Below are 15057 nucleotides of genomic sequence, written 5' to 3' on the forward strand. Positions count from 1 at the left end.
AAGGATCTGGTCCAGAATGTCAGTCAGTGCAGAGACTGAGAAACCCTATGTTAAAGAGTATCTGTATTTTTAATATTTATAGTTGCCTTTAGGTTGTTTCCCCATTATTTCACACTTCCCATTTCTACCCCCAAATTAGAAAGTGTCCCTTTCACTGCCAGTTACTAAGTTCCAGCCCAATCAACAAGGCAGCTCTTCATGGGATTTCCCAGCTGATGGGTGAGAGAGAGAAATCTTCCTTGTTGTTTTCTCAAACTATCACTCACCTTGAGCAAAAATTCATATACTGGATCCCCATTCTTGTCCATTATTATTATTATTTGTCCATACATTCCATACCTATTTCCCACATTAAATTGCATTTCAAATTATTTTTACAAAGCTGTTATTATTCAACTGATTTTTGGTTGGGTATTTTTGACCATGAAAAAAATTTTAATTTCATGGAGTTTAATTTGTCTTACTTTTTTTCTTCTGATTTTCTCACCTTAATCATGATGGTTTTTCCCACCTGTAGATTTTATATGCACTTTTTCCTATGTTCATCTACAAAGGATTATATACTTTTATGCTCGTGTCTTTAATCACCTGATTTGTTTCAAGGTGGGTAAAATAAGGAACCACTTCTTCCCTTTCAGACAGATAGCCATTTGTGCCAGCTTTAATTCAACCATCTGTTCCAATTGACGTACAACATCCCCATCTGTTAAATGTCCATGTTTACTGTGACCTAATTTCTAACTCATTTAACAAATAATTACAGAACAATTGCTATGTGCCAGAAAGTTCTAGATACATTTTATGTTATATTCTCTTTGCTAAATTAACTTCTAATTCAATGAGTGTGTGCTCTATCATGTTCAGTTTGATTTTGATGTTCTTTTTAGTTTTGTTAAATTCAGTTGTGTAAAGTTACCCTAGTTAATGGGTTTCATCTCCTTTGCCATTCTTCTTATTCTATAACTTCTCATTTTCTTCAATGTGTGTTTACATAAAGGCACATACACTCCCATAGCTTGGGGGGGAAGGGGAACAATGCACATGAGGTGTCTGCTCACTTGGTCCTGCACATACTGGCAAAGGCTGAAGGATTAATATAAATTTGTGTGTGACATAATGTCCTCATGGAAATATCATGTGGAGAAGCTATATTGAGTAAGAGGATGGGTTGTCATGGCACATGCAGGATGTATAGAACAGGATCTGGGGTGAAGACCAGAACCAGGACTAGAGAGTGTCCATTGGAATTGTCAAAAACACCAAAACCCAAAAAACAGGAATAACAAAGAAAAGATGTCACTTAAAACAAGTAAGGAAGGGACTTGCTTCCTTGCCTCACCCCCCATCATGCCAAATAAACAGCGATTGGTCAAATAAATAGGGACTGGCCACCAGGAAAGCAAGCCTTCTGCTCCTTGATATTAAAACAGCCCACCTGCTGTTCTACTTTGTATATTTCCTATTGTGAGGTGTTGGTTTCTACCTTTGTTCATTTTTCTCTCGGAGCATCCCATCTATAACATGTTTCACATCAGGAAAATATCACAACTTTTGTCTTTTTGATCCTTTGTTATTTTTGCTGGGCAAAAATGTTTTTTCTTCCTCCTCGTTGGTCTCTTGAGGGCCAACTGCACTATTAGATCTGTTTTCCCTCTCATGTCCATGTCCTTCCTCTCTTTCCTCTCTGTCTTTACAGAACAGATTGCCCATGTTTCTTTAAAATTATATTAGGCATGAAATGAACACACCAATACATATCCCCAAGTTTATTTGTCCATAGGAATTTCTGGGTACCATTTCTGCATTATTTAGGGGAAAGATAATGAGATCTGGCAAGCTTAATGTGTATCCACTGCTGGCCTAAATAGTGTGGCTGGGGGTGAAAAAGTCAGGAGCCCAGGAGACCATAGCAGGTCATGGTGTGTGTGTGTGTGTGTGTGTGTGTGTGTGTGTGTGTGTTGTGAACGAAGGGCAGTTCTTAGAGCAGGGGTACCAGGGCTCACATATTCCAAGGGGATGCTTATTGAGAGAGGTCAGAACTCAATCAACTGAAGTTACTAATGGGGGTGTCCATTTCAACTCACAAGACATATTTACAACAAAATTTTAAAAGCCCTGCAAAATTAACAAAATGAAGAGTTTCCTGTGTCTTGAAGTTTCAGCTGATATGGGGTGACCACTTAATTTCTCAATACACCTGCCACTATCTCTCTTCACTCTCCTACTTGTTCCTTCCCCTAACCACCTTGGCTTTCTTTTGAGCCTTGGTTTTCTGAATCAAGCAGCTTCCTCAGGGCCTTGGCACTGGCTGTTGCCCCTCAGATAAACTCAATCTCCCTTCCTATCTTCCTCGAGGTCTTATTCACATGTCACCTTTTTTGCAGGTCTTGTGTGGACATCCAGTATAAAAAATAACACCCCATTAACTCCTTTATACCTGCTTTCCTTGTCTTCACAGCCCCTGTCACCATCTGACATGTTATTTGATTATTAGTATGTCCTTATATTCTCTCTCCATCATAGGATTATAAGGACATTGTTTATCAGCGCCCTATAATCATTGCCCAAACAGTGCCTGGAACATGGTCAATACTCAGTGCGTATTCCTTAAAGGAAAGCAAAACATTCTCATTAAAATGAGAGTCTACATTCTGCTTTAGGAACAGACTGAGGAGGAAATGAAAATCTTGATGTGAATCAGTGCTAGGGCTGCCCTAATTGGGAGATGAGACCCCACACATACATTGAAATTAATTTCCTGATGGGTGGTGGGGAGGGCACGTATTGCATGGTGCACTGGGTGTTATACGCAACTAATGAATCATCAAACTTTACATCAAAAGCCAGGGATGTACTGTATGGTGACTAACATAATATAATTTAAAAACATTAAAAAATAATAATAATAATAATAAATAAATAAATAAAATATAACTGGTAGCAGGTATGCTAGGTTACTAATGCTTGTTTGTGTGAAAATTAGTCATTTAATTTCTATATCCTGACAGTTACCTTCAACCCATGAAGCAAGGAACCTTACAGGACTTTCAGAGTTTCTTCTTCTGGGATTTTCAGAGAAACCAGAACTGCAGCCCCTCATATTTGGGCTTTTCCTCTCCATGTACCTGATCATTGTGTTTGGAAACCTGCTCATCATCCTGGCTGTCGGCTCAGACTCCCACCTCCACACCCCAATGTACTTCTTCCTGGCCAACCTGTCCTTTGTAGACATCTGTTTCACCTCCACCACCGTCCCCAAGATGCTGCTGAACATCCAGACTCAGAGCAAACGGATCACTTACGAAGGCTGCCTATGCCAGATATACTTTTTTGTACTGTTTGCAGGATTAGACATCTTTCTCCTGACTGTGATGGCCTATGACCGCTTTGTGGCCATCTGTCACCCCCTGCACTACATGGTCATCATGAACCCCCGGCTCTGTGGACTGTTGGTTCTGCTGTCCTGGGTCATGAGCATCCTGCATTCCTTGTTAGAAAGTTTAATGGCATTGCAGCTGTCCTTCTGTACAGAGGTGGAAATTCCCCATTTTTTCTGTGAACTCAATCAGATGATCCACCTTGCCTGTTCTGATACCTTTCTTAATAACATGGTGATGTATTTTGCAGCTATGTTGCTGGCTGGTGGTCCCTTTGTTGGGATCCTTTACTCTTACTCTAAGATAATTTCCTCCATACATGGGATCTCATCAGCTCAGGGCAAGTATAAAGCATTTTCCACCTGTGCATCTCACCTCTCCGTTGTCTCCTTATTTTATTGTACAAGCCTAGGAGTGTACCTGAGCTCTGCTGCTCCCCAGAGCTCCCACGCAAGTGCAGTGGCCTCGGTGATGTACACGGTGGTCACACCCATGCTGAACCCCTTCATCTACAGCCTGAGGAACAGAGACATAAAAGAGGCTCTGTTGAGATTCTCTGGGCTGACAGCTCTGAAAGGGTCAATAGTCCTGGGTTGAAGACGTGCCCACGATTGCAGGGCCCAAAGCCTGATCCAAATGTTGAGATTCTTTGATCAGGTTGTGGAAGTAGAATATGCCTCTTCTAATTTTTTTTCCTGAAATTTCTATTTTTTTATACCGACCTCTCTGTAAAATGTACATAACTCAATTTATTAAGCTTTGTGATATCTGTGATATACAGGAGAGTATTCTCTTCTCATTTTCCTACTCTTTCAACGTCCTTCCAACACTCAGATGTGAAATATTTGGACATTCTCACTTATTTAAAGGACTATGTGGATCTGCTAAGAATAATTTCTTCTCAAATAAAATATATAACAGTGAGTATTTTTTTTCTTTTGTTAGACTTAACACTGATCCTGTGGAACATTTACTCTTGGCCACCACAGCTGTTTATGTAAGTTTATAACAGAGAACAATCTGAGACCACGTGCTTCACTTCTGTGAACATGATTCCTTTGTATCTCACTACCTTCACTGCTCTTCCTGAGAATGCAGACTTTGACGTACTGGTGGTTCTAGCTGCTCATGGGAACTTTTCTACACATTGGATCCTGTTGTTACACGGTTTGGGTTCACCATGACTGCCATAGTCACTGGCAAAAGAAATGATAATAAAATACATGTCTCCAGGTGGAATCTACACAGAAAGACATATACAGAAAAAAATAGATTGACATAATATGGCCTTAGAGTCAAACTTGACCTTAAGGATGATGAAGCAAAATATTAAATCATACATCTACTGCGATGCAAAATATTCCTTTCCCAGGTACTCATCTACTCATTGAATTATGCAGTATCAGGGTCCATTTGTAAGGTTACTTATTAGTATGAGAGACTGGTAGCATGTCTGGGGTTTTATTAAATTATTTTCTGGATTCTGGCTGAAATTTTCCAGTGCTGCAAACTAATATGATTCCTTCCATTTCTCTAAATGAAGTATCTCCCAGTACTTGAAGTTTTGCCATAATCTCTACAGGGACAGTGAATGAACATCAGTATCATCCATTATATTTCATCCTCATAACCACAGGATGACTCACCAGCAAGCTTGGATTCCTGTCCAGGAATGCGATTCAGAGTCACAAGTTCTGTGCACACATGCACATCCTTCCAACCTTTCCATGTTACCTCAAAGGGGCTTCAGTGGAGTAATTTTTAAACATGGTTATGTGAGATACACTTGAAGAACAGAGTAATCATTAAGGTTCCCTTCAATTATCGGGGGGAAAAAAGGCCTAGAATAAAAAGAATCAGAGTATTAGGGGGAGGAGGAGTTAAGATGGCGGAGGAGCAGGAGACACCTTTTTCAGCTGGTCCCCTGAGTCGAGCTGGATAGGTACCAGACCAGCCTAAACAACCACGGAACCAGCCTGAGACGCAGGAAGATGCATCTGGATCTCTCAAATGAACATCTTCAGCGCTGAGTATTGAGGTACATACGAAGCGGGGAGCCATGAAACTGCGCACAGATGTTGGAAGATAAACGGAAGGGGGAGGGAGCCGCCGCTTTTGGGCGCCGGGAAGCGGCAGCCACTTGCAGGGGGGAGCGGGCGGGCTCGTGGTTGGCACCCGCAAAACAGCAGACTGAGACCGTGAGCCGGGTGCGCTCCACCAGGCATCTCGCGGAACACCAGAACCCCGGTGCGCTCACGGGATCCAGACTGAGACCGGGAGCTTCTGGAGTGCACGCGGGGCAGCTGGCGACTGGCGGCATTAGAAACACAAGGGACAGAGACGCGCCGGCCCTGGAAATGAGGGCTGGGACGCCGGGTGTGGGGCGCACATCCCGGGACGCTGCAGGGTTGAGCAGCACCAACAGTAACAGAGTTAAAGTGGCCAGAACATTAGTAGAGAATGGGCCGCAATCCCTCTGTTCTGTGACAGAGGCTGAAATTCGGCCTCTGCTGCTCTGACTCTCAGAAGAGGCACAGCAAACCACCAGGGAAAGCCGCCAGAGAACAAAAGCCTGGATACCGGCTCAGAGAGTGCCCATCCCCATCCCCCCTCGCAGGGGACGCCGAGACTCTACCCAAACAGGGCTGCCTGAGTATCGGCGTGGCAGGCCCCTCCCCCAGAACACAGAAGGCAGTCTGAAAAATCAAGAAGCCCACAACCCGGTGCGCCTGGGTGGTGCAGTCATTGAGTGCCTGTCTTCGGCTTAGGGCGTGATCCCGGCTTTCCGGAAAGGAGTCCCTCATCGGGCTCCTCTGCTGGGAGCCTGCTTATTCCTCTCCCACTCCCCTGCTTCTGTTCCCTCTCTCGCTGGTTGGCTGCCACATAAATAAATAAATAAAATCTTTAAAGAAGAAGCCCACATCCCTAAGATCCCTATAAAACAAGGGGCACGGCCTGGGACCCAGTCAATAATTTGGGCTCTGGAAACCCCGCAACCTCTCTTCATCAGAATGACAAGAAGGAGAAGCCCCCCCCAGCAAAGAAAAGACAGTGATTCTGTGGCCTCTGCCACAGAAATAATGGATATGGATGTAACCAAATTATCAGAAATGGAATTCAGAGTAACGATGGTCAAAATGATGAGTAGAATTGAAAAAAGTATAAACGAAAAGGTTACTGAGAATATAGAATCCCTAAGGACAGAAATGAGAGCGAATCTGACAGAAATTAAAAATTCTATGAGCCAAATGCAGGCAAAACTAGAGGCTCTGACGGCCAGGGTCGCAGAAGCAGAGGAACGGGTTAGTGAATTGGAGGATGGGTTAATAGAGGAAAAAATGAAAATAGAAGATGGTCTTAAAAAAATCCACGCCCACGAATGTAGGTTACGGGAGATTACTGACTCAATGAAACGATCCAATGTTAGAATCATCGGCATCCCCGAGGGGGTGGAGAAAAACAGAGGTCTAGAAGAGATATTTGAACAAATTGTAGCTGAAAACTTCCCTAATCTAGCAAGGGAAACAAACATTCGTGTCCAAGAGGCAGAGAGGACCCCTCCCAAGCTCAACCACGACAAACCTACGCCACGTCACGTCATAGTGCAATTCGCAAATATTAGATGCAAGGATACAGTATTGAAAGCGGCCAGGGCAAAGAAATTTCTCACGTACCAAGGCAAAGGCATCAGAATTACGTCAGACCTGTCTACACAGACCTGGAATGAGAGAAAGGGTTGGGGGAGCATATTTAAAGCTCTTTCAGAGAAAAACATGCAGCCAAGGATCCTTTATCCAGCAAGGCTGTCATTCAGAATTGATGGAGAAATAAAGACATTTCAGAATCGCCAGTCACTAACCAATTTCATAACCACGAAACCAGCCCTACAGGAGATATTACGGGGTGTTCTATAAAAGTAAAAAGACCCCAAGAGTGATACAGAACAGAAAGTCACAGCCAATACAAACAAAGACTTTACTGGCAACATGGCATCATTAAAATCATATCTCTCAGTGATCAGTCTTAATGTAAATGGTTTGAACCATCCCATAAGACGCCACAGGGTTGCAGATTGGATAAAAAGAAATGACCCATCCATTTGCTGTCTACAAGAGACTCATTTCAAACCCAAAGATGCATTCAGACTGAGAGTAAGGGGATGGAGTACCATCTTTCACGCAAATGGACCTCAAAAGAAAGCTGGAGTAGCAATTCTCATATCAGATCAATTGGAATATAAACTGCAGATTATAGTTAGAGACGCAGAAGGGCACTATATTATTCTTAAGGGAAGTATTCAACAAGTGGATATGACAATTATAAATATATGTGCCCCCAACAGGGGAGTAGCAAGATACACAAGCCAACTCTTAACCAGAATAAAGAGACATATAAATAAAAATACATTAATAGTAGGGGACCTCAACACTCCACTCTCAGAAATAGACAGAACACCCTGGCAAAAACTAAGCAAAGAATCAAAGGCTTTGAATGCCATACTCGACGAGTTGGACCTCTTAGATATATATAGAACACTACACCCCAGAACCAAAGAATACTCATTCTATTCTAATGCCCATGGAACATTCTCAAGAATAGACCATGTTCTGGGACACAAAACAGGTCTCAACCGATACCAAAAGATTGAAATTATCCCCTGCATATTCTCAGACCACAACGCTCTGAAATTGGAACTCAACCACAAGGAAAAATTTGGAAGAAACTCAAACACTTGGAGACTAAGAACCATACTGCTCAGGAATGACTTGATAAATCAGGAAATCAAAAATCAAATTAAACAATTTATGGAGACCAATGAGAATGAAAATACAACAGTCCAAAACCTATGGGATACTGCAAAGGCAGTCCTAAGGGGGAAATACATAGCCATCCAAGCCTCACTCAAAAGAATAGAAAAATCTAAAATGCAGTTTTTATATTCTCACCTCAAGAAGCTGGAACAGCAACAGAGGGACAGGCCTAATCCACGCACGAGGAAGCAGTTGACCAAAATTAGAGCTGAAATCAATCAAGCAGAAACCAGAAGTACAGTAGAGCAGATCAACAGGACTAGAAGCTGGTTCTTTGAGAGAATCAATAAAATTGACAGACCACTGGCAAGACTTATCCAAAAGAAAAGAGAAAGGACCCAGATTATTAAAATTATGAATGAAAAAGGAGAGGTCACGACGAACACCATGGAAATTGGAAGGATTATTAGAAATTTTTATCAACAGCTATATGCCAATAAACTAAGCAATCTGGAAGAGATGGAATCCTTCCTGGAAACCTATAAACTACCAAGATTGAAACCGGAAGAAATTGATTCCTTAAACAGGCCAATTAATTATGAAGAAATTGAGTCAGTGATAAACAACCTTCCAAATAACAAAACTCCAGGCCCGGACGGTTTTCCTGGGGAATTCTACCAAACATTCAAAGAAGAAATAATACCTATTCTCCTAAAGCTATTTCAAAAAATAGAAACAGAAGGAAAGCTACCAAACTCATTCTATGAGGCCAATATTACCTTGATCCCCAAACCAGGCAAAGACCCCATCAAAAAGGAGAATTACAGACCGATTTCCCTAATGAATATGGACGCCAAAATCCTCAACAAGATACTTGCTAATAGAATCCAACAGTACATTAAAAGGATTATCCATCACGATCAAGTGGGATTCATACCTGGGATGCAAGCGTGGTTCAATATTCGCAAATCAATCAGCGTGATACATCATATCAACAAGAAAAGACTCAGGAACCATATGATCCTCTCAATCGATGCCGAAAAAGCATTTGACAAAATACAGCATCCTTTCCTGATTAAAACCCTTCAGAGTGTAGGAATAGAAGGTACATTTCTCAATCTCATAAAAGCCATCTATGAAAAGCCTACTGCAAATATTATTCTCAATGGGGAAAAGCTGGAAGCCTTTCCCTTAAGATCAGGAACTCGACAAGGATGCCCACTCTCGCCACTATTATTCAACATAGTACTAGAAGTCCTTGCAACAGCAATCAGACGACAAAAAGGGATCAAAGGTATTCAAATTGGCAAAGAAGAAGTCAAAATGTCTCTCTTTGCAGATGACATGATACTCTATATGGAAAACCCAAAAGAAGCCACTCCCAAACTATTAGAAGTTATAGAGCAATTCAGTAACGTGGCGGGATACAAAATCAATGCTCAGAAATCAGTTGCATTTCTATACACGAATAACGAGACCGAAGAAAGAGAAATTAGGGAATCCATCCCATTTACAATAGCACCAAAAACCATACGTTACCTTGGAATTAACTTAACCAGAGACGTAAAGGACCTATATTCTAGAAACTATAAATCACTCTTGAAAGACATTGAGGAAGACATAAAAAGATGGAAAGATATTCCATGCTCATGGATCGGAAGAATTAACATAGTTAAAATGTCCATGCTACCCAGAGCAATCTACACTTTCAATGCTATCCCGATCAAAATACCAAGGACATTTTTCAAAGAACTGGAACAAACAGTCCTTAAATTTGTATGGAAACAGAAAAGGCCCCGAATCTCCAAGGAACTGTTGAAAAGGAAAAACAAAGCTGGGGGCATCACAATGCCGGATTTCGAGCTGTACTACAAAGCTGTGATCACAAAGACAGCATGGTACTGGCACAAAAACAGACACATAGACCAATGGAACAGAATAGAGAGCCCAGAAATGGACCCTCGGCTCTTTGGGCAACTAATATTTGATAAAGCAGGAAAAAACATCCGGTGGGAAAAAGACAGTCTCTTCAATAAATGGTGCTGGGAAAATTGGACAGCTACATGCAAAAGAATGAAACTTGACCACTCTCTCACACCATACACAAAAATAAACTCCAAATGGATGAAAGACCTCGATGTGAGACAGGAATCCATCAAAATTCTAGAGGAGAACATAGGCAGCAACCTCTACGACATCGGCCAAAGCAACCTTTTTCATGACACATCCCCAAAGGCAAGAGAAACAAAAGATAAAATGAATTTATGGGACTTCATCAAGATTAAAAGTTTCTGCACATCCAAGGAAACAGTCAGAAAAACTAAGAGGCAGCCCACGGAATGGGAGAAGATATTTGCAAATGACACTACAGATAAAGGACTGGTATCCAAGATCTACAAAGAACTTCTCAAACTCAATACACGAGAAACAAATAAACAAATCAAAAAATGGGCAGAAGATATGAACAGACACTTTTCCAATGAAGACATACAAATGGCTAACAGACACATGAAAAAATGTTCAAAATCATTAGCCATCAAGGAAATTCAAATCAAAACCACACTGAGATACCACCTTACGCCAGTTAGAATGGCAAAAATAGACAAGGCAAGAAACAACAATTGTTGGAGAGGATGTGGAGAAAGGGGATCCCTCCTACATTGTTGGTGGGAATGCAAGTTGGTACAGCCACTCTGGAAAACAGTGTGGAGGTCCCTTAAAAAGTTAAAAATTGAGCTACCCTATGATCCAGCCATTGCACTACTGGGTGTTTACCCCAAAGATACAGACATAGTAAAGAGAAGGGCCATATGCACACCAATGTTCATAGCAGCAATGTCCACAATAGCTAAATCGTGGAAGGAGCCGAGATGCCCTTCAACAGATGACTGGATTAAGAAGTTGTGGTCCATATATACAATGGAATATTACTCAGCTATCAGAAAGAACGAGTTCTCAACATTTGCTACAACATGGACGGCACTGGAGGAGATAATGCTAAGTGAAATAAGTCAAGCAGAGAAAGACAACTATCATATGATTTCTCTCATCTATGGAACATAAGAACTAGAATGATCAGTAGGGGAAGAAAGGGATAAACAAAGGGGGGTAATCAGAAGGGGGAATGAGACATGAGAGACTATGGACTATGAGAAACAAACTGAGGGCTACAGAGGGGAGGAGGGTGGGGGAATGGGATAAGCTGGGGATGGGTAGTAAGGAGGGCACGTATTGCATGGTGCACTGGGTGTTATACACAACTAATGAATCATCGAGCCTTGCATCGGAAACGGGGGATGTACTGTATAGGGACTAACATAATATAATAAAAAATCATTAAAAAAAAAGAACTAGGATGATCGGTAGGGGAAGAAAGGGATAAAGAAAGGGCGGGGGTAATCAGAAGGGGGAATGAAACATGAGAGACTATGGACTATGAGAAACAAACTGAGGGCTTCTGAGGGGAGGGAGGTGGGGGAATGGGATAGGCTGGTGATGGGTAGTAAGGAGGGCATGTATTGCATGGTGCACTGGGTGTTATACGCAACTAATGAATCATCGAGCCTTGCATCAGAAACCGGGGATGTACTGTATGGTGACTAACATAAAATAATAAAAAATCATTAAAAAAAAAAGAATCAGAGTATTACAAATGCTGTCTTTTCTGTCAGATTTGATTATTACATCAGTTAGCTATTGCTGCATACAAAGCATCCTAAAATAAAATGGCTTAATATAATATCTTTATTATGGAAGGGGAGCTTAAGGTGGGAGTTGTTCTGATCTCTGCAGGGTTCTCATGAGTCCTTAGTCAGGTGTGAATCTATAGACTGTGTTTCTAAGGCTTATCCATGGGGTGTGTAGCTGTAGTGCTCTTCTGTCTTGAACCAACTTATGTCATCTTACTCCTTTATATATGTAGGTAATCTTCTAGTATTAGAGAAAAAATAATTTTATCAAATGAGAATTGTCTTAATTTAATTCCACTATTTTAATAACCACATGTAAAACTCCGCTTTTCCACAGTTGGACGAGAGCTCTCCCACCCCGATAGGTGTGACCCAGCTACGTGTGCTCCAGATCTGACCCTGAGTCATGCACCACTAGAATTTTTAAATTCCAATGAACTTATTGGAGCATTATTACCTGTGATAAACTGTACATGTTTAAAGTGTACAACTTTAGGAATTGAGGGAGTCATTGAAAAGTCATGGGTACATACTGCATGATTCCATTTCCATAGAATTCAAGAAGGTGCACAGTAAGCTCTCACTACTTCATTGTGCAATTGTTAGGGTGTAATCCCTCCAGCCTTCATTTTCTTCTGAAGGCAATGTGGAATCATAAACCTAACTTCAAGGGATGTTGTGATGAAAGATGAAATGTATGGAAATGCTTTGTTGGGTTCAAATAATGTTCAAGACTAAGGGGTTGTGCGTATGTAAATGTATGTGAATTCATACACATTTTTACTTCAAGAAAACATATTCACATGCTTGGAGATATATGCACAAGGGTCATAATGCTCATTATTACCCATTATAACCATATCTATTGTGTTGAAATTCTTGAGAGAAACTTCTAGGGTAAAGAAAAGAAAAGAATGAAAGCTTACATTCACATGATATTGTAGCAATGTGGAAATTTAGATTAAAAAAATTAAAGTAGAACAGCTGGCCTTAATTTTAACAGTGAATCCTTTTTTCTCTCTTACTGCCCAGAACCTCATATACAGAACCAAATGGATATTTATGCTAGGAGAACTCATCTATGCCAGCTAATAGGGCTGAATATCTCCAAAATAACTTTAGATTTTTCTTCACTTACGGTAGGGTTTCAACACAAAATGGCCTTACCCAAGGAAGCTAAGTGAATGAATTGAGAGGCTTAAATTCAGTTTCTTCAAAGAAAATTTTTGCTGGACAAATGCCATTGGCTCTTTCCTATTGCTGCTATCACCAATTACCACACTGAAGGTTTAAAAGAAACAAATTTACATTCTTCCATTTCTGGAGGTCAACTGAAAATGAATGTCATTGGGCTAGAATCAAGAGGTCTCTGCAGGACACAGACACCTTGAATTCCTACTGCCTTGTTATGTGATTCTGGATAACCATTTTTTTTTTAATCCACAAAAATGCATGTCTTTCCAAACTCTTCTTGGTACCTGAACAGGATCCTCATTAAAGTCAAGTTTTTTAAAAGAAATTGAAGAAGACACAAAAAGATGGAAAAACCTTCCATACTCATGGACCAGAAGAATAAACATTGTTAAAATGTCTATGCTGCCCAGAGCAATCTATACTTTCAACGTCATCCCAATCAAAGTACCAATGCCATTTTTCAAAGTGCTGGAACAAACAATCCTCAAATTTTTATGAAACTAGAAAAGACCCTGAATCGCAAAAGAAATGTTGAAAGAGAATAACAAAGCTGGGGGCATCACATTGCCTGATTTCAAGCTATATTACAAAGCTGTGATCACCAAGAGAGCATGATACCGGCACAAAAACAGACTAATAGATCAAATGAGCAGAATAGAGGGCCCAGATATGGATCCTCAACTCTATGTCAACTAATCTTTGGCAGGAAAAAATATCCAATGGAAAAAAAGACAGTCTCTTCAATAAATGGGGAAAGGAAAATTGGACAGCTATACACAGAAGAATGAAATTCAACAATTCTCTTACATCATACACAAAGATAAATTCTAAATGGATGAAAGACCTCAGTGTGAGGCAGGAATCCATCAAACACATAGAGGAGAACATAGGCAGTAACCTCTTCAACATCAGCCACAGCAACTTCTTCAAGACATGTCTCCAAAGGTAAAGGAAATGAAAGAAAAATTGGGATTTCGCCAAGATAAAAAGCTCCTGCACGGCAAAGGAAACAGTCAACAAAACAAAGAGGCAAACCACGGAATGGGAGATGTTTGCTAATGACCCCACAGATAAAGGGCTGGTATCCAAGATCTGTATACAATGGAATATTACTCAGCCATCAGAAAGGATGATTACCCAACATTTTCATCAACATGGATGGAACTGGAGAGTATTATGCTAATGAAATAAGTCAAGCAGAGAAAGACAATCATCATATGGTTTCATTTATTTGTGGAACAGAAGGAATAGCAGGGAGGATATTAGGAGAAGGAGGGGGAAAATGAAGGGGGGGAAATCAGAGGGGGAGACGAACCATGAGAGACTATGGACTCCGGGAAACAAACTGAGGGTTTTAGAGGGAAGGGGGGTTGGGGGATGGGCTAGCCCAGTGATGCGTATTAAGGAGGGCATGTAATGCATGGAGCACTGGGTATTATAGGCAAACAATGAATCATGGAACACTACATCAAAAACTAATTAAGTACTGTATGGTGACTAACATATAATAAAATTTTTTTTTAAAAAGAACTTCTCAATCTTAACATCCAAATGACAAATAATCATGTCATTAATTTCTTTACCTTTTTTATGCCCTAAATCCTCTTTAACCTCATGATCAAAGGGCAACTCAGACATGAGCCAGAATTCCTGCCCAGTAATGCCCTGGGAATGCAAACTTCTGGCTGAGAGTCCCATAAGTTATTCCTGCAAAAACATACAAACCTTTCCAACCTCTCCCAGTTACCTGGAAGGGAATCTCAATGGTAGTCACTTTTAGTACAGTCGAGGCCATTATGACTACTCCTTTCAAATATTAGAAGAAATGTCAAAAATAAGAAGAAGTAGATTATTCTTAATATTCTCAGTTATGTTTACATTGACTATTATATCAGTCAGCTGTTGCTGCATAAACCATGCCAAAATAAATGATATAAGATGTTGTTGTTGTTGTTGTTGTTGTTGTTTTCCAATTGCATGGGAGTCTATGTTGGGCAATTCTTCTGGTTTCTTCTGGTCTCCTCATGAGGCTGGGGTCTGCTGCAG

General features: G+C 40.8%; 1 protein-coding gene across 1 annotated transcript; it reads left to right on the top strand.

Moving 5' to 3' along the window:
* The first annotated feature begins 3029 nt into the window (after positions 1-3029).
* Positions 3030-3974, top strand: LOC121102400 (olfactory receptor-like protein OLF4). The gene has a single exon (XM_040628179.1). The coding sequence runs from the start codon at positions 3120-3122 to the stop codon at positions 3972-3974; it is 855 nt and encodes a 284-aa protein (XP_040484113.1). The 5' UTR covers positions 3030-3119.
* Positions 3975-15057: the final 11083 nt, after the last annotated feature.

Source organism: Ursus maritimus, unplaced genomic scaffold (genome assembly GCF_017311325.1).
Source record: "Ursus maritimus isolate PB19 unplaced genomic scaffold, ASM1731132v1 scaffold_14, whole genome shotgun sequence".
NCBI lineage: Eukaryota > Metazoa > Chordata > Mammalia > Carnivora > Ursidae > Ursus > Ursus maritimus.